This window comes from Phaseolus vulgaris, chromosome 8 (genome assembly GCF_000499845.2).
Source record: "Phaseolus vulgaris cultivar G19833 chromosome 8, P. vulgaris v2.0, whole genome shotgun sequence".
Classification (NCBI taxonomy): Eukaryota; Viridiplantae; Streptophyta; class Magnoliopsida; order Fabales; family Fabaceae; genus Phaseolus; species Phaseolus vulgaris.
Window position 1 is genome coordinate 58,983,716 of NC_023752.2, and position 21,556 is coordinate 59,005,271.

At 31.8% G+C, this 21,556-nt stretch overlaps 3 protein-coding genes and 1 non-coding gene across 5 annotated transcripts; 2 read left to right on the forward strand and 2 right to left on the reverse strand.

Annotated features, from left to right (window-relative positions):
* The first annotated feature begins 424 nt into the window (after positions 1-424).
* Positions 425-4,474, forward strand: LOC137825665 (NAC domain-containing protein 86). The gene is made up of 7 exons (XM_068631391.1): positions 425-540; positions 666-914; positions 1,689-1,966; positions 2,141-2,479; positions 2,631-3,080; positions 3,403-3,478; positions 3,615-4,474. Exons 2-7 carry the CDS (start codon positions 761-763, stop codon positions 4,268-4,270), a joined length of 1,953 nt encoding a protein of 650 aa, XP_068487492.1. The 5' UTR covers positions 425-540; positions 666-760; the 3' UTR covers positions 4,271-4,474.
* Positions 4,475-6,659: 2,185 nt separating this feature from the next.
* On the reverse strand, positions 6,660-11,987 carry LOC137825663 (sucrose synthase 7-like). Its single transcript, XM_068631390.1, has 15 exons — positions 11,510-11,987; positions 10,822-10,976; positions 10,365-10,557; positions 10,146-10,264; positions 9,847-10,063; positions 9,370-9,465; positions 9,105-9,278; positions 8,911-9,027; positions 8,643-8,809; positions 8,331-8,555; positions 7,667-8,233; positions 7,370-7,508; positions 7,191-7,270; positions 6,959-6,982; positions 6,660-6,878 (listed from the first exon to the last, which is right to left on the reverse strand). Exons 1-15 carry the CDS (start codon positions 11,741-11,743, stop codon positions 6,863-6,865), a joined length of 2,523 nt encoding a protein of 840 aa, XP_068487491.1. The 5' UTR covers positions 11,744-11,987; the 3' UTR covers positions 6,660-6,862.
* A 1,737-nt stretch (positions 11,988-13,724) lies between these two features.
* On the forward strand, positions 13,725-13,817 carry LOC137827317 (small nucleolar RNA Z103). The gene has a single exon (XR_011083707.1). It is a non-coding gene; the product is annotated as a small nucleolar RNA Z103 (small nucleolar RNA).
* Positions 13,818-14,818: 1,001 nt separating this feature from the next.
* On the reverse strand, positions 14,819-18,639 carry LOC137826343 (protein SET DOMAIN GROUP 40). Of its 2 annotated transcripts, none has more exons than XM_068632276.1 (6): positions 18,391-18,639; positions 17,992-18,139; positions 17,576-17,707; positions 17,310-17,450; positions 16,655-16,948; positions 14,819-15,559 (listed from the first exon to the last, which is right to left on the reverse strand). In XM_068632276.1, exons 1-6 carry the CDS (start codon positions 18,543-18,545, stop codon positions 14,936-14,938), a joined length of 1,494 nt encoding a protein of 497 aa, XP_068488377.1. In that variant the 5' UTR covers positions 18,546-18,639; the 3' UTR covers positions 14,819-14,935. The 2 variants fall into 2 exon arrangements, with proteins under 2 accessions (XP_068488377.1, XP_068488378.1); XM_068632277.1 differs by having other exon boundaries at positions 18,287-18,418.
* Between the last annotated feature and the right edge of the window lie 2,917 nt (positions 18,640-21,556).

Consider the following 21,556-nt stretch of genomic DNA (forward strand, 5'->3'; position numbering starts at 1 on the left):
AGTTAAGAACAGCCGTCGTAGGTTGTTTTTCTTCTAAGTTTCCTTCTTTGGAATACTCCTAGGGTGAGATGATGCAGCTACGGTAGCTAGTTGCATGTAGGTGGATAAACTTAGAATCCAAGAAAGAACAACCAAGAAGCATAGGATCAATGGGTGCAGAAGACAAGAAAATCATCTCTCTCCCACATACATATACATACACATACACATACATATATGTATGTATATATATTCATAATTAATTAGTATATGGTTAGTAGCAGTTCAAACTTGATATGAAAGATAACAGGAATCCATGCATTTGATCAAAAAAACAAATAAAAAGTAGTTGAAAAAGAAAAAGAGATGAAAGGATGACACAACCCTGGGCCCATTCATCAACTTTGTTTTTCTTCCAATCTTCTCTCTCTTCAATTCTCTTTTTGTCCTCTTTATCAAAACCCCAAGCAAGCCCCACATTCCACACCCATCTTTGCCTCTCCTCCCTCTCTTCATTTTGTCTCTCCCACTTTCTGCCTTTGGATCTTCTTCTTCCTTAAGGTCTATTCTCCTCTCTCTCAGTTATCACTGTATATGTTTGTCATCTTTGTATATAAACAAAGTTATGTATGCTTGCTTTACTTTCCTAACATGTTGCTTTTCTGTTATAATTTTGTGCATGGTAGGGATTGAAGCTTCTGCACTCATTCATATCTATACAGTCTATATTCCCAGTTGTTGAGGATAAGTTAAGAGGAAGAAGAAGGTCCAAAGTATACAAATGGCACCTGTTTTGCCTCCAGGTTTTAGGTTCCACCCTACTGATGAAGAACTTGTTGCTTATTACCTTAAAAGGAAGATCAATGGCCGAAAGATTGAGTTGGAAATCATTCCTGAAGTTGATCTCTACAAGTGTGAACCATGGGACTTACCGGGTAAAATCAATTAATTACATTCTTCCTCAGCTTGTACTCAACATGTTTTCATTATATATATCTCATGCATGGATATATGCATCGATCTCCTACTATTTTTTTTTTCTGCGAGTAGGGTTTTATTTTTGGAGAGATCAAATATTGAAAATTCACAATAATGATGAAGCACAAATTTTAACATCATGAAGAGAAGCTTTTATTTATTTTTCTTATTTATAATGATTTTGCAGAACTTAACAGTCCAAAACACTATTTCTTAAAAAAGTGGGACGCGCATAGGTGCGATTTCCTTCTGATATTTATTCAGTGTGATCAAACACATACTTGCTTTTTTGGTCAAGTATATTTTTTCTACTTTGTCATAAAATATCTTCTGTGATATATGGTGGAAAGGACTGTACTTAAGAATTCCAAAGAAGATGGTCCCTTCACCTTTAGGGTTCCTATTGTGATGGTCAAGATTTAGTAATGAGACAACAGTAGATTCCCAAGTCAAAAAGCGTATGCTAAAGAAAAGGATTACATTGCATTGTACATGATATAATATATAGTACATTTATACACCACTCCCATGCAATATACTTTTCTTCACGTTTTCTGATCATTCTCCCATTGCACTTTGCTTTATACCACCTTAAGATTTGACGTGAGAACCATGAACTATAAGGAAAACATTAAAAATCATCAACTTTTGCTAGAATTTATATGAAAAATTACTGGGAGTTCTTGTGAAAATACTGAAATTAAATTTGAATACATATTTTTAAATTACAGGGAAATCATTGTTACCGGGAAAGGATTTGGAGTGGTATTTCTTTAGTCCTCGTGATAGAAAATACCCAAATGGATCAAGAACAAACCGTGCAACAAAATCTGGGTATTGGAAGGCCACAGGGAAGGATAGAAAAGTGAATTCGAAGGCTCGATCTGTGGGTATGAAGAAAACCCTAGTTTATTATCGAGGAAGAGCACCCCATGGCTCTCGCACAAACTGGGTTATGCATGAATATCGTCTCGATGAGAGAGAGTGCGAAACTGCTTCAGGCTTGCAGGTATTAATCACTTCCTCAGTTTTTTCTGCACACTCTTATTTCATTTCCACTTTTTTATTTGGATTTGTTTTTCTTCATTCATGGTTTTTCTTTTCACATAAGAAGGCTACAAATTAATTGGTCAAACTCTTATATATATGGCTATCTTTTGAACATGGGAAAATGTAATTTCAGGATGCATATGCCCTTTGCCGTGTGTTGAAGAAGACTGCAGTGATTCCTCAAAAAGTTGAGGGGCATTATGTTGAAGTTCCCAATGTGAATCAGATTACAAGCGATCAATCATCAAGCATTGAACTATACTCTGAAGGAAGGGGCGAAGATTTAGATAGCTCTAATTATTTTATGTCTGTGAATACTTGTTCACCCCACAATCTTGGAATTGAGACTCCTCTCAATATCAGTGGTGGAACCACCAGGGATCATGAGAAATGGTCACACGTCTCATTACAAGATCCAATGTTTAGTCTTCCAACTTCATATCCTCATTTTGGAGCGTACCTTCCATCCAAGGTACGCTCGCTTAAAACTTTCACTACAAATATTTCAATATAAACAAGAGCTGATTTATAACTAGCAAACAATACTGTTTTTGAAGACAAACATATATTTGAGCTAGTTTGGTTAATGCTGTCTTTCCTCTTAAACTTGATATAATTTGCAGGTGGATATAGCTCTAGAGTGTGCAAGAATGCAACATAGGTTTGTTATGCCACCTTTGGAGGTGGATGACTTCCCTCAAGTTGGAATCTCAGAGCTGAAAATGACACAAGCCTCTAGTTCCATGCAAGGAAGCAGACCTGAAACGGATATCTTGCAGGAAATTCTTTCAGTGGCTCATGCCTCTCAGGAATTAATAAACCAATCCAGCTATTCGCAGGAATGGGGTGGCAATGATTATTATTATGCTCCTCGTGATGACGATTTTACCTTCATGGTTGGCACTAACTACAATCATTCAAATGAAATGAGCTCAGCGAGGTATGTTGACAAAGCATGGGAAGATGCAAACACAAGGACCATAGAGATCGGAGATATGGATCAAGAATTTAAGGCAGAGAGGATGGTAGAGAATTTAAGATGGGTTGGAATGTCAAGAGAAGATTTAGAAAAGGTATAAAATATTGTATGTTTGTTCAAGTTTCTTTTGTACATAAATATATTAGCCCATTCAAGATTTTATTTCAATGATAAAACTATTGAAATTGACTTAAGGGTATTGGTGAGAGGGATTGAAATCATTAAAAATTTCTCATTTTTAAGTAGTAACAGTTTCTCTCTTATATTAGTTTTTTTTAGTAAAATATTGTTATACTTCAATTGAAAGGAATATGTAATCTGATTCCTTGCAGAAGCCTCTTGAAATAATATTTGATAATATATTAATGATCAATACATTTATATGACTGTTAGTGTGATCAATTGTATATGCACAGATGGAAGAACAAAATATTGTCCCAATAGAGGATATTTCAAGCCTCCAAACTAACATGAAAGAAAATGAGGTGCAAGGTATATATATATATATATACAGAATTCCATGCATGCTTGCTTTGTTAATATTTCAGTTTGCTTTTCTTTATAATTTTTGTAAATGATCATGTTCTTGCAAACATCTAATCTTTTAGTATAATTGCGGCATGATCAGAATATGAGCAGCACAACATGGAACACAATGACACTGAAATCAATGATTTCTCATTGGGTTTCATCAATGATAGCGACCCTACCGAGAACTTCACAGAAGATGGTAACAGTGATGATTATTCAGGTTCTCCAAGTTTTGAGGTGGTTGAGGAAATAAAGGTCAATCGTGGAATGTTTGTTTCGACTGGTCAAGTGGCCGAGACATTCTTTCACCAAATGGTTCCATCACAAACCGTCCAAGTTCAGCTTAATACAGTGATGGCACACGATCATTATGTAGAGAATGCAGAAGCAATGCTGTTGATAATGGAGGACCAGGGGTCTTTAAGGAAGGTTAAGGCCTATGTGATGGGGAAGCTACTGAAGCCATCAATGACAATAGCAAGTGCAGTTGTGTTCGTCTTTGCACTTGTGTTGATGCATTATGCTTTTATAAAGGGAGAAGTGAAAATTTGGAATGAGACATGTTGCAGTAACAGTGGTAGCATCATGAAGAAAACGAGTCAATCATCTCAGATAATGAAATGGAATGAGCCAAATGAGGTTTGGTTTGTTGGTATCAAAAGTGAGAAAGGATTAAGTGCAGTCTTGAAGAAAATAGGCATTTTTCTCACTATATCGTTTGCTCTTTGTACCATGTGGGCTAACCACAATTGATCTAATATTCTTTGAATTTTGTCTCTAACTTAAGAAATTAGTTTGAGAACACTCAATTGTGCTTCTTCCACTTAGTTAATATTGGGGGCTGATGTATCCATACATACACTTACTTTTACTTTAACATCGTGTTATTTGGTTAAGATAAGACTTAATTGTATTCAATCTTAATTATGAATACAATGTTCACCTTTACTTCTTAAATACTTTACTTTTCCTTTAGCTCATACTTTATTATTGCATTGCTTGTGATATCCAAAACAAAGCGTTGAGTGCACATTAGTATAACAAATATATAGTTTCACACCCTCTAAAATAAAAATATTCATTTAACAAACCATTCTAATGATATATATATATATATACACACACTAGTATTTTAAATTTTAAAAAATAAAATATATAATTAAAATATTAATTTATTAAACTGTTATTTTTATGTCAAAATATCACTTCCCTTATTATAAAAGTGTGTGGGTTTGGTTGGAGTATTTAAAAACATTTCAATTAATGAAAAGGTATATCTCTAATTGGATTAGGTTTTATTTAAAAAAAATTAGGTCAATCATACATCTGAATGCTTTGAATGTTAAAACAAATACATTTAAATAATGTAAGTTAGTAACAAACTACCTCTTTATTTAACTTATTTCAAGATAAGTTTTCGTGTTATTATAGAGGACGAACAATATATTTAATTATTTAAAAAATTAATATATTAAAATTAATTCATTTTAAAGATAGTGTGGAGGAACAATGTCCTCAAAATTCCTAACTCTAATTACTCGTCATTTTCATACACAAGATTATGCATGTGTTGGATCCATGTTTGCAATAGTCTTTCTTCAGCCTAAAATGTGTTAACGTTTATCAAACACTTACCCATCAAACTGTTAAACTAAATTAAAATTATTTAAAAATCCTTCTATAGTGATATTACATAATAGATTAAGTAAGTTAGCCATTATCTATTTTGCGAAATATTATAACTAAATAGTTATAAAATATCAATACATGATTTTTTTTAGTTTAAAAGTTAACATAATTAAGGTTTAAGCTTAATTTTAATTTTGTCCCATATATTTTATAAAATCCATAATTTGGATTCTTAATTTTTTTAATTCTATGTAAGTTTATTTCTAAATTTCTTTTACCAAGAATTTTGATCTCTTAAACTGTTGGAATCGACTAGAGATAAGGACATTTCATAATATATAAATGGGTGAAGACCTCAACCTCATGAACCGATTGTATGGGGTTGAGTTAGACTTAAAGTCCACTTCGTAATATTGATAACTTTATTTAATTTTTAATTTAATTATTAGATTTTTTTTTTGTTAATTTAGACATGAAATCTTGAAAGAAAATGATATTTAACTCTCTCTTTTTTTACAAAACTAAATATATTTTTTGAAACTAAAAAATGAATAATTTAAAATTGTGTAAAAAAATTGGAGATCAAAATTACTCATAATTAAAATTAAGACACCAAAATTACAAAAAAAAAGTAAAGAAAAAAACAAAAAATCCATAATAACTAATAATGTGTTTTGATAGAATTTAAAATGGTGTATGATAAAATATGGTGTGTGGATAAAAAAATTAAAACAAATTGAAATTTTACAATTTCATGAGAGTAATAGGATTACTAAAAATTAAATAATTAGAAATTTTAATTAACAAGTAAGAATTTTAAATTTTTCATATTTTCATATTTATGTTTTTTCTCTTTGTATTTTATTTTTTTTCTCGATTTTGGTTAGAACAACATTAACTTAATAAAACCAAAATATTGTTTGGATGATTATTTTCAATTGATGTTATAAGATTTTTTTATTAATTTTGATAAGATTTATTTTTATTTAAATTATTAGAATTATTTTTATTTTTGTTATAGACCATTATTATTTTTTTGCTATTAGTATATAGTTTTCTTAGTTAACGTTGGGAGAATTTATTTTTTTGGGATGTGAATTCTTTTTTTTTCTATACTTATGTTTGTCAAGATTAATTTTTTTATTCATGTTTACATTAATTATCCTTTTTATGGACACCACCTTATATTCTTTGTGTATGCTTTGAAATTTTTGAACTAACATTGATATTATTAACATTAACGGAAAACAATTTCAACAGTTTGACATCAATGAGAAAAAGTTGTATCAATATCAATTAAAAATATCTTAATCAATTTTGATTGAAAAATAACACCAATCAATATTATTAAAAATTGTTTAATGTTTAAATTATTTTCATTTAGTAATAAATAAAATACTTTATTCATAGGAGAAATTAAAAATTAAATAAATTTAAATTTTATTATAAAATGAACTTGAATGTCTCATAATCATAAATGCTGACATTGTAAAATTTTCAACATTGCTCCATCTTCGTTTTAAATTTCCTCATATAGGCCATTTTATTGATCACATAAAATAATTGTTATTATTGAACAATAGCAGAACTTCTTCGTTTAATGAATAACAAAAGAATGAAAAATAAAATACAAGGTGTATACATAAGAGAAAGATCAGATAATATCCAGAGTCACAACATGCATTGTACAAGTTGACCTGCTTTGTGGTTGAGACATTAATTTCCGAATAACCTGAAAGGAAGCAAGTAATATTGAGCATAACAACACAATAATAATCATGAACTAATTCAGTGCTATGTGATGAACCTAACCTTTGCAATCTGGACTGTGAACGTCTGATGCAGCAGACCAAGAAGGAAAAAGAGAAAATATGTTAGCATGAATCAAATGGAAAACCATTTTGCATTGAGGAATTTAGAAGTATGCTATATATACAAATCCCATGAGGGAAAAGACCATTGAACATATTCAATATTTCAATTAATGCAGACACTTTTATCCCTTCACAAAGATGAAAAATGATTTATTGGTTGAGCAACAGACCTTGTGCTCTGAGATTTAAGACTAGGCTGCTTGGCCACTGGTTGCTGAGGTTCATCACTTGGAACAGATACAGTCTTAACCTGTGACATTTACAAATAAAAAGTGTTTACCTTTTCAGAAATTTAAAGCACAATAATTGGTAAATGACAATGTGTCCAGAAGACCAAATATTGGCTTACCAAATTCTTGAATATAAGATTATAGAACATCTGAATGTATCTCTGTTTTGCCTCTTTTTGCTCCTTATTGACTTGTCTCCAAAAGGTGTAAATGTTCCCCATGTTTACCATCTTGTTTGCATAAATTTTCCATGTATAGCTGTAAGACAGACATTTAAAAAGTTTGAAATTTAATTTCTCAAAGATGCACAATATAAGGAATGTTGCTACACAAAGGTCTAACATAAATGTTAAATAATAACTGTAATAGAAGCTAAGGAAATTATATGATATGATATGATATGATCAGTTGGCTACCATTCATTTATGCGCTGCAATCCGGCTGCAGAAATCACATTCCATTGTGATGGATCCACTTTGCATTTTTCAAAGAAATCAGCAATTTTTTTGCTTGATTCATCGCCATTAAGGGGATCAATGTGGAAGCCAGAGACCCCGTCAACAATAATTTCTGCTGGACCTCCTTGGTTGGTAGCAAAAGTGGGCAATCCACAGTTCATTGCTTCAATGACAGTTAATCCAAATGCTTCATATATAGCAGGCTGCACAAAGGCTCCTCTTGTGTCAGCGATGCAACGGTAGAGCTCTCCATTGCGATACCTATCTGTCTGTGCAGCAATCCATCTAAACTGACCCTTCAGTTGGTACTTATCAATTGAGTCATGCATCTTTTTTATTTCTGCCATTTCCTCCCTATCTTTTGATTTTGAAGGGTCAAAGAAGCCCCCTACTATGACAAGGTTTACCAAATTTCTCAATCTCTTGTTCTTGCCAAACCATTCAACTAACCCGCTTAAGTTCTTTACAACATCAAGCCTAGCCATTGAGAAAATGATTGGCTTCCTCCTATCTGCTAAGTATCCACTGCTTCCATAACAATTTCAGAAGTGAAAGTCATTCATTTGGAATAATGTGGTAATTCATAACTGAATGTTACTATACAAGAGAGCAAGTCACTTACATATGCTCATTGTTGTCCACTTTACCAAAAAGAAGGTCCTCAATGGCAGGGTGAAATTGAGTGAGCCTTTTTTCTTTCTCTGTGTAAGGGAAATAGACAGACTGGTCTGCTCCTGGCGCAGCTATGTTGAACTTAGGATCAAACACGTTTATCCCTGAAACAACTCTACACAGCCCTGGGAGTGTAAATGCTGCATGGCTTTCATATTGTCCTGGTCTATCTTTGCTGCAAATATCAACTTTCAAATTTAGATTTCATTTTTTTTTTCTGCTTTGTGCTCATTCGTGTGTGTTTAAGGCTATTTGAGCTAACCTTCCAGCAATTTCCTGGTATGTGCTGGTTATGATGAAATCAGCTGCATTCATTGCCACTGTATCAGCCATGAATTGACATGAGAAGTGATATTTGGGATCCAACTCTTTCCACTTGACATCTGAGTCTTCATACTTGGTCTTCTCTAAAGCATGTGCTATAACTCCCTGGTTTTCAATTACAAAATGGATTTTTTACATGTAAAAAAGAAAATAAATGTACTTGCAACCACGAAAACTGTTCAAAGCAAAACTTAAGTTGTATTGACCTGAGTTATTCCAAGTTTTCTAGCCATTAGTGATGCTACCAAATTTCCATCTGTGTAATTTCCAATAACAAGATCTGGTTTCCCTTCCATGAACTCAAGAATCTTGGTCGTTGCATCCTATTTAAACGAACCACAGTATGGTAAGAAGGGAGAATCTTGAATCAGATAAAGAATCTTGAATCAGATGTACATGCCTGTGTAAACCTCTCAAGATAGGGGTAAATATCAAAGCGAGAAACCCATTGATGCAGTATTCCTTTATCTGTCTGAAAAGGCACACGTAAAATGTGGGAGTGCTTAGTATCACTGATTGGTTCCAACTCCTGGTGACACTTGGTTCCCCGAGCATCAGGTATGAGCCTTGTTATCTGTCAAGATCAATAGTGTACTCTTAAGATTCTTGTAACTTCAAGTGTGTATACTGAGAGATAATTAACCATTCTTTTGCATGAAACTCACCACAAGAATTTGAGGTTTCACATTTAGCCCTTGTTGCTTGATTCTCAGAAGCAACTCTGCTTCCAGAGACTTGACTTGGTCCAATATGTAAACTATCTGTTGTAATTCTCTCAATGAGTATTAGAAATGAAAAAGCATTTAACTTTTAAGCCATCTCTTAATATAAATAGCACTTGACATGATATCATAAAAGAGGAGTGGATTAGTTAAGCACTTCTTCTAATACACTTTTTTGTATTGATTAAAAATTTATTGAAAAATACAAGACTCTGAATAAGACTCATTAAATAAGAAGTAACCCACAAAAAACTTGTAAATTCCAATAAAATTTCAATCAACAATAGAGGTTGTGTTCAAAAGAGGCTATTCTTAGCATTTCTATGTTATAAAACTTTGTTGACCTTGCTACAATGTGAATAATCTCTATCAACCTATCCTTATAATCAAACTAGTTGTTGCTAATGGTAAGAATTTTACCTGGCCACCTGTGTCTGGCAAGCCAAGAACATCTGCTTGCCCAAAATAACCATGAACTGAGAAGATGGCTACATTGAATATTGTTGGTAACCTACTTAAAAAATTCTCCAGGTTGACTGGGTCAGGTGCTTGAAGTACTTCTGATAGAGTTCTCATTGTCTCCTTCACTCTTTCTGCAGTATCTCCCCACCCTCTCTCGAAACCCCACTCCTTGAACCTGTCAACGAAATTTGCAGTGTCATTGGATTCCACCTTGCAACATCCTTGGCCTCTTTTATATAAAATAGTAAACTCTTTACCTTAGCTCAAAATTCTGATATGAAGTGTCTTTGGGAAGTGCTGAGAGGAATGCATCAGCCACTACCAGTGCCATCTGTAGCTTTGCAGCAGAGTTCAGGCTCTCATTTATCATCAATTTCTGCCAGTGTAGATGAGAAAATGGAAAATGAATATTGAAAGGTATAACTTTGGTAATGTAGCATAATATCGTGAATTTTATCTCGTGTTATTTCACTCACTTCTCCCTGATGATTTAGTGTTAGCAAGTAGTCCACTATAGGCTGTGTTTTCTCCAATTTCCCAGTTAACTTGGAAGTTAAGAACTTAGAAGTAAATTGGAGTCCATTTCCAATTGAAGATGAGAGGGTTAGTTGAGGAATTTGGAAATCGAATGCTCCAAAGTCTGCTTCAAATGAATTCTCATCGGTTGCCCTTCAATATAGAACAAATTTAAACATCAAAAGCAAATTTCACAAAAAAAATCGAATTGGACTCATTTAAATTTTGTTGGATGAACATGTAAACTAAGAAATAAGTAAAATTAAGAAATGTGATAAAAAATCATGCCACTTCAAGTATACAAAACTTGTTGATAAGATAAACGCAAACAAAGGGGAACTGAAGGATAGTGATGAAAGTTGTTGATAAGAAAAATTCAAGTCAGGAATATAAGAAAAGTGATGAGAAATGACGCACCATTTTTCGTCATTTACCCTTTCCTTGAATTTGAGGAAGTCAGTGGAGGTGATAGCCTCAACAGAAAGGTCTTCAGAGCTCACTTTTACAAATTCCCAAATTCCTGGATTAGGCCTTATTGCAAAGGCAACGTATGGTGGATCAGCAACAGCTTCCTGCAAGTTTCAGGTGAACAACATTAAAATCCACAAAGCTATATATATGTCTGTGTGACATATATGATGGAATAACTCTCATTCTGACAATATGAGAATTATATATTTTAGATTTCATCTATGTTAAAACTAACACTCCCTCCACTAACACCTACCAGGATAAACTACTAGCATGGTCAGATACGAAGTTTGTAAGTATTTTTTAGAATTTTAAAGAGTTTTTCTACTAAAAAGAAAACTATATTTTCTGTAAAAAAAAGCACTTTTAAAAGCAATTCTAGCTTATATCCAAATAGACTATGTATCTATCAGAATAAACAATACATAGATATGGGTTATAACTTGTAACATTGTATTAGATTTCATCTTAGTCAAGGTTATGCAGTATAATATCCATAGGTGATTTAGGACTTTTTAACAATATATTCAATGCATGTAATCATAATTCACAATTTATTGTTACTAATGATGTGATGTAACTATTTATAATTTTTTCTGTCGTGCATATAAGATAAAGAGTGAAAAGAAATAACCTGGGTGGAGCTCAATATGAAGCCAAGAATACCCTCCAAAACTTGACTTCTTTCACTTTTGTCATCTATAACTAGTTCCATTTCTTCCATCAAATGGTGATGTTTCATAATCCTCCTACCCTTTTCCAGGTACTTGGCAAAACACCTCTTCATGTGGTACCGACTCTGCCTCAATGCATCAGGCATATTATCTATGACAGAATCTGTGCGTTTTAAGGCTGGTGCAGAAGCCATTTAAGCAAAGCAGAAGAGAAAAGTTGAGTTAAGGCTTTGAAATTGAGATGGGTCTTAATTGGTGGTCAAATGAGATGTGTCTGAATTTATATGCATGGCTACTTTGTGTATGGCATGTAAAATAACTTTGAGGCTGAGTTAGCTATGAAGGTGTAATTGTGCATGAGTTGGAGAAGGAATATTTGGTGAAGGAGGGAAAGGAAAAGAATTTGTATGCTTTGAGAAGAGATTGCTTTGGTGTTTTAGAAAGTGAAAGAAGGTGTGAATATTATCTCCATCACGGAGTTATAGGAATCATTCTTTCCTTCTATTTGTCTTGGATCATAACATGTTCAACAGAAAAAAGGATACAAAAAATGCCATCTTCACGGCATTCCCTTCTATTAGTCACTGTGTCTGTAAGTGCCACCAAATGCAATGTGATACAATAATGATAAGTATTAAATATTCTGAAAAAATGGATTTCTTTTATAAATTATCTATAAATTAATAACAATAATCTAAAAAATATGTTAAAAAGTTTGTACATTAGAAAATTGATTTTTGCTTTTATTTTTCAATTTAAATATTGATGTTTGATGTACATTCAAATGTCAATTAACATTTAGACTGATGAAAATAATTATATAACATATATATATATATATGGAAAAAAAAAATATTCTGGTCTAGTTTTAACCTTGTATATTATATTAATGCCTCTTATCAATATTATATTTATCGTTGTAGTGTTTTGTTTGCTATGTAAGTGATTAGTGAAAGTAAGCAAAAATAAGGCAAATTTAAACTTTTAAAGAGCCTAAAACAATAGTAATCATCACTGAACACGAAATAAAATATTCTTAATGAAAGGTCTTTTTTGTGAAAAATCAATTAATGCATGAAACATTTTTAAAATAATAAAATTATAATATCATGCTATGTGAAATATTATCTGATAAATAAAAAATTATTAAAAAATTAAAATTTTATAAAAATGTAGACACTAATTTAAATGGAAACGATCCAAAAAGAAATCCTAATTTCAAAACGAAAACTTATAAATTGGACCTTAGGGTCACTCTAACAAAAGACAGTTTCTTTTTGCACCCCTGGATTTTTCTTTCTGCACTCCTACAAGATTGCGCAAAGATAAAACTATCCCTATATAAACTGTACATTTATTTTTTTTGTATTCTGGATTATGAAATCCAGTAAATTTTTGGATTGGCGCTTCCGGTAAATTTTTGGATTGGCGCATCCGATAATCTTTCGGATTGATGCTTCCGGTAATACATGAATGATAATGTTAATCCAAAATAAAAAAATGCAAAACATCCATAATTGAAAAAACCATTTCGGATTCGCCAATCCGTAATTCAAAATATGCATTCCAAATTCAGAAATCCATAATTGAAAAAAATCATTCCAGATCCACCAATCCGTAATAGAAATTAAGCTTTTGCATTCAGCAATCCGAAAATCAATAATTTATGCAAACTTTATTTTTGGAACATCCCCTCATCCAGAATGCAACATGTGGATTGATGAATCCGTAGCACACTCCCAGATCCCGAAATTGTAGGGGTCAGTTTTGGAATTTAAAAAATTGTAGGGTGCAGAAAGAAAAATGTAGGGATGCAGAAAGAAACTGCCCTAACAAAATCAGAGTAAGGCCCAATTAGTGCCATGGGCGTAATAGAATTAACCCGTTTCCTTGGCTTTTTATAAAGACAGCCAAGGACTGGAAGCTTCACCCAACCTCAAATTAGGGTTTCCCCCTCTTTATATAAAAACGGTATCACTTCTTCACTATATCACTAGTCTTTCTACAAACCTCAGCTTCTATTCGCATTAAAATCATTCGCTCAAATTTAGGTTATTTTATGTTTAAGCTTTTCTTTTTTATTTGTGCGTAAATTTTGTTCTCGAATTTATATGCCATGAGGGGGTATTTCAACGTTAGGGTATAAGGATTTTCAATGTGCATGGTGATTTGGAGATGGAAGTGATGATTTTTTCCCCAGGTGATCGACGCTGAACGAACTGTGCGATTTTTCTCTTTGGAGAAACCAAGCCAATTAATCTGATCCATCTCTATTCATGTCTTTTTCAATGGGCTATTTGTTTGCACGATTATTTGATTAAGGTTTTAAGCACTTTATTGGTTTTAGAAAAAAATTGGAAAGTTTTTCAAAAATTTTATGGTTTTAGGGTCTGTACCTTTGAGTATCGAGCAAGTAGAGATTACTTTGCCCATATGTTCACTGAGGAGGAAATGTGTTCTTCCTTTTTATTTTTACTTTTTGTTTTATTTTTACTTTTTGTTTTTATCTTGTTTTCCTATATTTTAATATAAATAACTTTATTTCTCTGAAAATTTTGATGTTATGGAGGGATACTTGAGTATTTCTTCGTATTAAATTTTCATACTACTCTATCATGTTTATTAAGTATATACAAAATTATCTTTATCTTCAAATGAAGAAAGTCATATTTAACATCGGTTTGTGAAATTCTTTTAAACTCTATTTGTTCCCTGGTTTTATTTTTAGGACTGGTATCATTTCTGTGGGGGAATTTGAAGAAAATGGATCAATTGATCCATGTAAATAATACAAACAAAATTGAAAAATTTATAAATATATAATGAAAGAGGTGTTTAAATTCAAAATAGTAAAATTCTAATTGTGACAATAAAAAAAGATAAGGATTAAATGCGAATACAAAATAAAAAAATAAAAATTACGAGATTAAAGTAATAATTAATATTTAATTAAACACAGCAGTCTTGGCCAAAACTTAATACATCCTATAAGTGTTAATTTTTTATATCTAGCTCTGATTTTTTATTAAATTTTTTATTTATTTTTGTATGTTTATGATATTCTTAGTTTTTTATTTTAAATTTATGATATTATGTTCCTATGGTACTATTATACATTATTTATCGAAACCAGTTTAATTACAGTTATATCATTAAATCTCAGATGAATATTTTGACTCATTCATATAGAATTTCGTCACGCATCTCTCCGCATCAGAAATTGAATCCCAGAACTGAAAACTAGTAAAAAATATTGCCTGCCAATCATCTAACACTTTTTAAAATAATCCATATAATGATAGCAGAAATCTGCACCTACTGTTGTTGCAAAGGTTAGCAACAAAGAAAAACCTTAACTACACCGCAACCAGTATACCACCAAAGCATTATTTTATGAAAGAATCTAGTATTTCATTGCAATAAGAGATACAATCAAAAAGGACTTTCTTATACTTCAGTCTCCATTGGACAGCTAATTTCCACCTATCCATGGACCTTCTTGCTTTTCTAGATAAAATTACTTCAGTCAAACTATGTGCATCCCTCATATTATGTGTTTCTAAGAAGGTAAAGATCTCATCCTTGGAAGACATAAGTTTTGTGATCTCCATGAAAGTGAAAATATCTTGGCTACTGTCCATTGCATTCAGGAGCAAGGTGTCTTCATCGATAGATGTTGGCAGATTCTTCAACACAGTAGCACAAGTTTTGGACAGCCATTTCGTGATGAAAATTTCATTGTCTGTAGACAGTTGAGAACCAGAATACACAAGATGTCCGACAGACTTCCTCTTGTTCTGAGGGGTTGCCCACAACCGCAATGCGGCAAGTAGTGCAAATGAAGGCTTCCCATTATGATGGATATAGAGTGATTCCATAGACCATGAAGTGGAAAAATATACAGCTGGATCCAAAGGGATAAAAACTTTGTCATTTGGATTTTCTTGTAGGAGAAAGCCATAATGTTCAAGAAGCTCCAAATTTGTGTAAGTTCCATAGCATAATAGAACCTGGTGAAGAAAAGCTAATTAGTAATTCCCTATTTACTAAACAATGGAATGAAGAGACTGAAAACAGATATGGTACTACTGATCTCTTGAAAATATTAAAATGGAAGTAGGATTAGAAAATATCAGTCCCTGCAAAATTGAATAATTTATAGGAGACAGACAACTAACTTTGTTTATAGAATTTTAGTTCGAGGTAAGATTTATGATAAATTATATTTATATTTATTGAAAAAAGAAATCAGTAGCATTCACACTTTGGAAATGTAAACCAAACAGAAGCTAAGTTTACAGCTCCATATCCTAAATATAATCCTATCCTTTAACTCTTTCTTTAATTGTGTGGAACTACTATCTTGAGAAGGGTCTAATGCATTGCATAATACTACTGAATAAAAGTTTGGCTGAATTTAAAGTCACATAGCCGGGTAATTTTGTTTTCATCATTTTAGAAGCTGTAGTTCTAAAGGCTCTATGTAAAAATCTTCGGTGCAGTTTGTCCAATCCCAATTTTTTATTTAATTAACTTAAACATAAGACAATAGCAATTTCTCTGAAATCCAATCACATTTAAGTGATAAGGATTTCTATACTCGGATTATGTGGTGAAGGCTTAAAAATCCAACATGTATAGAAATTTGGGTTGAAGAGCAGCTTGATACCACTAAACATCTCCAATAAGGGTTGGCTCAATTGGTAGGATCATACTTTGTGTAAGAGAAGGACTTAGATTGTGTTCCAACAAGTGACCCTTTATTAATTGGTAATTTGTAAGCACAATTGTAAGTCTGTGCCAAGAGTTATGGCATACCTAACCTTGAAATAAGGTAGCCCCTCTTCCACTAAATTTCTTCACCAAAAAAATGATACCATCAAGCATAGTTGTTTCAAAGCAATATCCTAATCAAATAGATCCAAACATAACATTTATGTCTACAAACTATATTCAAGTCAATGACAAAAAATTAAAACAAGACAAAGAAAATGGACCCAGAATCAATCAAATTAAATTTTAATTCATGTTTTCTCACATTAGAAACTTAAACTAATATTTTCATTCAAATTAGTAACTAAAATTTCCAGAAATAGTGTAAATACCTGATCGCCTTTCTTGTAATGTGCCCTAGCATAGAAGCAATATGCATTAACATTTTCCTCAAACCCACCATCAGTTAATCTCTGAGAATGAGAATCAAGCTGTTCTGCATCTACCACTATATTCTTGTCTCCATTTAATAAGTTGGTATCGTGAATGGAAGAGTTTGATAGCAAATGTTCTAAATCCTCAATGTCAGATGACTCCTCTCCAGGTGCATCATAATTAAACAAGTCACCCACGGGGCATAAACACCCAGCTTCATCCCATGGTACATGCAATGTTCGAGAAGATATCTACATTTTTCAAAGTTCATATGTTACTAAATGATAGAGTGAGTGGTGATTTACGTGAAGGCAGAAACTGTTGTATCAACCAATAAAAAGTAATCAATATTCAATATAATTAGTTGGTTTTCTTATCAATGAAATAATTAAGTAGAACAACTTAAAAGAGATTAGTGAAAATAATTAAGTCACAATATTATGGATGTAAGTACTTGTTAAGGCACGGAAGAGTTTTTGATATAAACATCCAAAATTAAAGATGTTTCTAGTCCATGCTAGTGTAGGAAAACCAAATTGAATATTTATAAACAAAATACTTTTAGCATGCATAGATCTCTCCTCTCAAAGGTCAGGTTTCTAACTGACTAACCGTTGCAGCAGCCCAAACCCAAGCCTTAAATGTTAAAAATTGGGGCCTAAACATGAGATCTTCCATCAAAGCATGAGCTTCTTTCCACTCTGATTTGGCCTTTAGTATAGCTTTTTCAGTGACCCACACAGCTTCATCCACCTAATAACCAAATCATAAGTTAATTCTTATATAAAGTATTGATGATAATCTGATAAATATCATAAGCCAAGATGCTATAATCTAACCTAACAAGATAAACTAGAATGTCAAAACAGAAACTGAACTTGCAGAGCACGCTTCTCAAATTCATCAAACATGGCTAGTATGTCATAAGTGTGTGGCAAATGCATGAGGTAAGGATGCCACCTTGAAGTCTTCCCTTTACACACTTCATACAGCAAACAAACGATCAATATCTGCAGTATAGACAAGTGTAGAAGCAAGTACGTGAGATTCAATTACAAGCAAGAATACACAAGACAATAATACAACAACAATGATAAAGCCATATCCAAACAGGCGTGTCCAGAGCCAAGTTCAACAATGCACACAACAGTTATATTGGTCCAATACCCAAAACCAGATGATAAAGACTACCAGCTCTGGCACATTGTCACAAATTAAATTACAGGAACAACATAAACATAATAAGCAACAGAACTATTATACTTAGTAACACATACACTGGTAAGAAAGAAACCTGAGCTGAGGAGAGACAAGAGTGTCTATTGACAGCAAAACAGAGTTTTTTATCTTCCATAACATTCTCTCTTGTCATTAAAGCAGATTTCGGAACACTGAGAACAATTTCCCCCCTCCTAAGGTCTCTCACAGCACCCAAACCTCTCCTGCAGCATTCTCCAAACAATACACAAAAAATGGGTCAAAATTTGTTAACAGAAACAAGTCAAAAGCATCAAGCTTTACATTATTATTGTAGACTTTGTTTAATTACCAAAGAAAATACACGTCAAGAATACCAGGGAAATAATCACCATGTAAAAAAGAGTTGTTGGCGCGATAAATCTAATGCAAAGTTCATATTAACTATGACGCACACGTATGATGATAAGGGAAGATAAGAAGAATCTTTGAGTACCCGCCAGAGTGAGGAAAATGAGCGACACATAAAGAAGAACCCAAACATGAGGAAGGAGAGTGTTGAGGTTGGTCGGTGCGTGTTGTTGAGTCCGATATTCCAAGTTGTGCTGCCCATGTTAAGAAGCTTTCAAGGTTTTGTTGTTCCTGCTCCATCTTCTGCTGAAAACCTTAACCTAGTTCCTTCAGAACCCAGGAAAGTTAACTGCTTCTTTTCGTTTCATCTTGAGTTTTTCTTTATATGTTTTTTTCTTTTTTATTTTCTTAGCTCTCTTAATTATTAGAAACAAATATTATTTTAATTTATATAGGAATTCTTATAGATAGTTAAATAAAATTTTCAAAAAGTGGTTGATTTGAATGGTGATGAAGATGGATTGGTTCCGAATCTCAATTTCTTCAATAAAAAGGTGATTAGAAGATAAATAGATACAATAATATTAAAAAAGTTTAAACTTTTTAGTATTTGAAAAATTAGTGAAATTTGATTTTGAGAACTACTTTTATCTTTATAGTATTAGAAAATTTTCATTTTAATTGTATAAAATATATAAATTTTGGTTTTAGTTAATATTAATCTTTAATTTTTCTTTTTCAAAATTTTAATTACTACTTTCAGTTTTTAATTTTATTTTGACATAAACAATAATACTTATTTTATTAATAAATATTTAATTAGTGTTATATAATATTAAAAAGCAAAAGTAAAAATATTAAACTTTAGAAAGACAAAAAAATAAAATAAAATAAAAGTGCATGATCAAAATCAAAACTCCCTTATTTTTCAAGGATAAAAAAAACATCTAAGCTATATTAAAATCATACATTTATTTTGGTGACGAATTCTAAATTATTTATAATATTAATGAGGAAAATTAAAATGTTAATTACAAACGAAGACATGTTTAATTTTTTATATTTTCTGTTTAAAATGTTGAAAATAAACATAATTCGAAACGTGAAAATTTACGTCAATTATGTTTTGAGGAACATGTTCAATCATGTAAAAAAATCAAACATGTTCTCATGTCTCCTACAAAACATAGTCGCCATTCTCAACTGATTATTTTATTATCATACTATATTAATAAATAAAATCATAGGATGAAAAAAAAAAAGATTTTTAGATAAAATTATCTAATATTCTTCTTTGTCTCTGCTAGTTTCGAACAGAACAAAACTTGTAGGAAAAACAATTACATTGATAATAATTACAATTAATTTTATTAACAACGTAAAGTAGTTTAGAGAAACGTCTAATAAAAAGTACTGTATTACCAAATGATATTAATAAAAGTAAAAAAATTAATAAAATAGTCCAATATTATTGTATGTCTTTCTAAAATTAAGTTGATTTAATAGCTGATAGATATTAAAGCTGGCTGTGCTCAGTCCGACCAATTGGATCAGAAACAAGGCCCATAATTACCAGGTTTGGATATTGGCTTTTGATTCCTGCACTCTATCAATCTCCAACCTGCACTATATCCAAATTGAAATGACTAAAATAGTCTGGATTTTGCTGATTTGCTCTGCCTGTTGAAGGACACTGTTCCAGCAGTCTTGGGATAGATTTTTTTTGGGCTGTTTCTTGCACCTTCATATTCTTCTCTCACCTCTATAAATTTTCGTATTTTTAGAAATATCTCTCTGTAATATTTTAGATTACGTAATCCAAAAGGCTTTTCTTTTATATGTATAGTTTTTTTATTGCATAATTTGTAAGTATTTTTTAGCTTCTGAATTATGTAATCCATAAGTCTTTTTTCAAATGTGTATCCGGATTACATAATCCAGAAGCTACTCTATGAAGGTAACATAAGAAGGATAAAAATATATTCTCACGTTTTATATGGAGTAAGAAGAGTCTTTGTACAATAAAAATATGGTGTCATATTCCTATAATTAGAAGGTTAAACTATTACACTCGTATGAATGACAAAATTCATTAGACGTATATGTAAAAATAAACTTAAAAAAATATAATTCTTTGAGAAATTTAACAAATTATTTAAGAAAATAATTTGATATCACTAAAAAAAATCATTAAATAAAAATTAATTTTAAAAATAAAAAATAATTAAACATTATATTAACTAAATTAGGTACTATTTTATATACTACAAAAATTATTAGTATCTAAAATAGTTTATATTATTAATAAATAATTTCTAAATTAATATATAATTTGCTACTAAAACTTTAGAATTTACGTTCAAATAACACAATTACATATTGTCATTTCAATTATAACTAAACTTGCAAATAACACAATTACATATACGCATTAAGAGATAACTTAATTTGTGTTTGAAAGTTATGATTATGTACTAACTAAGTCCAACCTTATTAGTTACTTGTTTCGTGATTAATTAGAGTGTAACACATCTCCAATAGAGAGGAGATATGAATGTAATCTATATGTACCAACGATTTAAAAGTGGGAAAATACCAACCAATTTAGAAGATAAGAAAATATCTTATATCCATGCTAACCTACCAAACATATCCTCACACCATTTCTTTATTCATATCTAGACTTATTTTGACCACGACTCATATCTCTTTTAATACAAACAATATAAAGATTTAAAACACCAAATAAGATAACTAACATTCTCACTCCTACCAAGTAATCATTCATCACTTTTCACAGTTAATTAATCTAATAATGTTTACCAATCTCATAACACCTTTTACCATTAAATAATGGGTAATGAGATCTGAGTCAAAAACGTTTCCCACTATCATAGAGAATTAGGTCCATTAATTAATTGGAAAAACCTTAAAGTACCACATTGTTTAAGATTTAATTTGACCTACCAATGCAATTTTCGGAAAGAGCAGTGCCAAGTGTCCGTAGACTGTGAAGTAGTGAAATAATGATGATCCAGTGAGATGAGATCCACAGAAGGTGCAAATTGCGTCCGTGTCAATTTTTGCTTAATTCCACTTTTCCACTCTGTAGGGTATAATGCAAACCGACAAAGGCCCACTGGGCCCCATGCAGCCCATTTAGGGGTAAAAAAGAGCAAAAACTCTATAATTGGCAACCTGGTAGGGCCCACGCTCTTACCACCAAACCAATCCCACGATCCCGTGAAATAAGTGTATCACTTGGTGGAGTCAATGGGACAGAGCCACGTGTCAGTCCACACATCACCGTT

Coding starts and splice junctions, on each gene's coding strand:
- LOC137826343 (XM_068632276.1), bottom strand. CDS start 18,545: ATGGAGCAGGAACAACAAAACCTTGAAAGCTTCTTAACATGGGCAGCA. Junction 17,451..17,575: donor TTGAGAAGCGTGCTCTGCAA/GTTCAGTTTCTG, acceptor TTTGGTTATTAG/GTGGATGAAGCTGTGTGGGT. Junction 15,560..16,654: donor ATTACAAGAAAGGCGATCAG/GTATTTACACTA, acceptor TTTCTTCACCAG/GTTCTATTATGCTATGGAAC.
- LOC137825663 (XM_068631390.1), bottom strand. CDS start 11,743: ATGGCTTCTGCACCAGCCTTAAAACGCACAGATTCTGTCATAGATAAT. Junction 10,265..10,364: donor CACTAAATCATCAGGGAGAA/GTGAGTGAAATA, acceptor CTACACTGGCAG/AAATTGATGATAAATGAGAG. Junction 10,064..10,145: donor TATCAGAATTTTGAGCTAAG/GTAAAGAGTTTA, acceptor TTTCGTTGACAG/GTTCAAGGAGTGGGGTTTCG.
- LOC137825665 (XM_068631391.1), top strand. CDS start 761: ATGGCACCTGTTTTGCCTCCAGGTTTTAGGTTCCACCCTACTGATGAA. Junction 2,480..2,630: donor GAGCGTACCTTCCATCCAAG/GTACGCTCGCTT, acceptor TATAATTTGCAG/GTGGATATAGCTCTAGAGTG. Junction 3,081..3,402: donor CAAGAGAAGATTTAGAAAAG/GTATAAAATATT, acceptor GTATATGCACAG/ATGGAAGAACAAAATATTGT.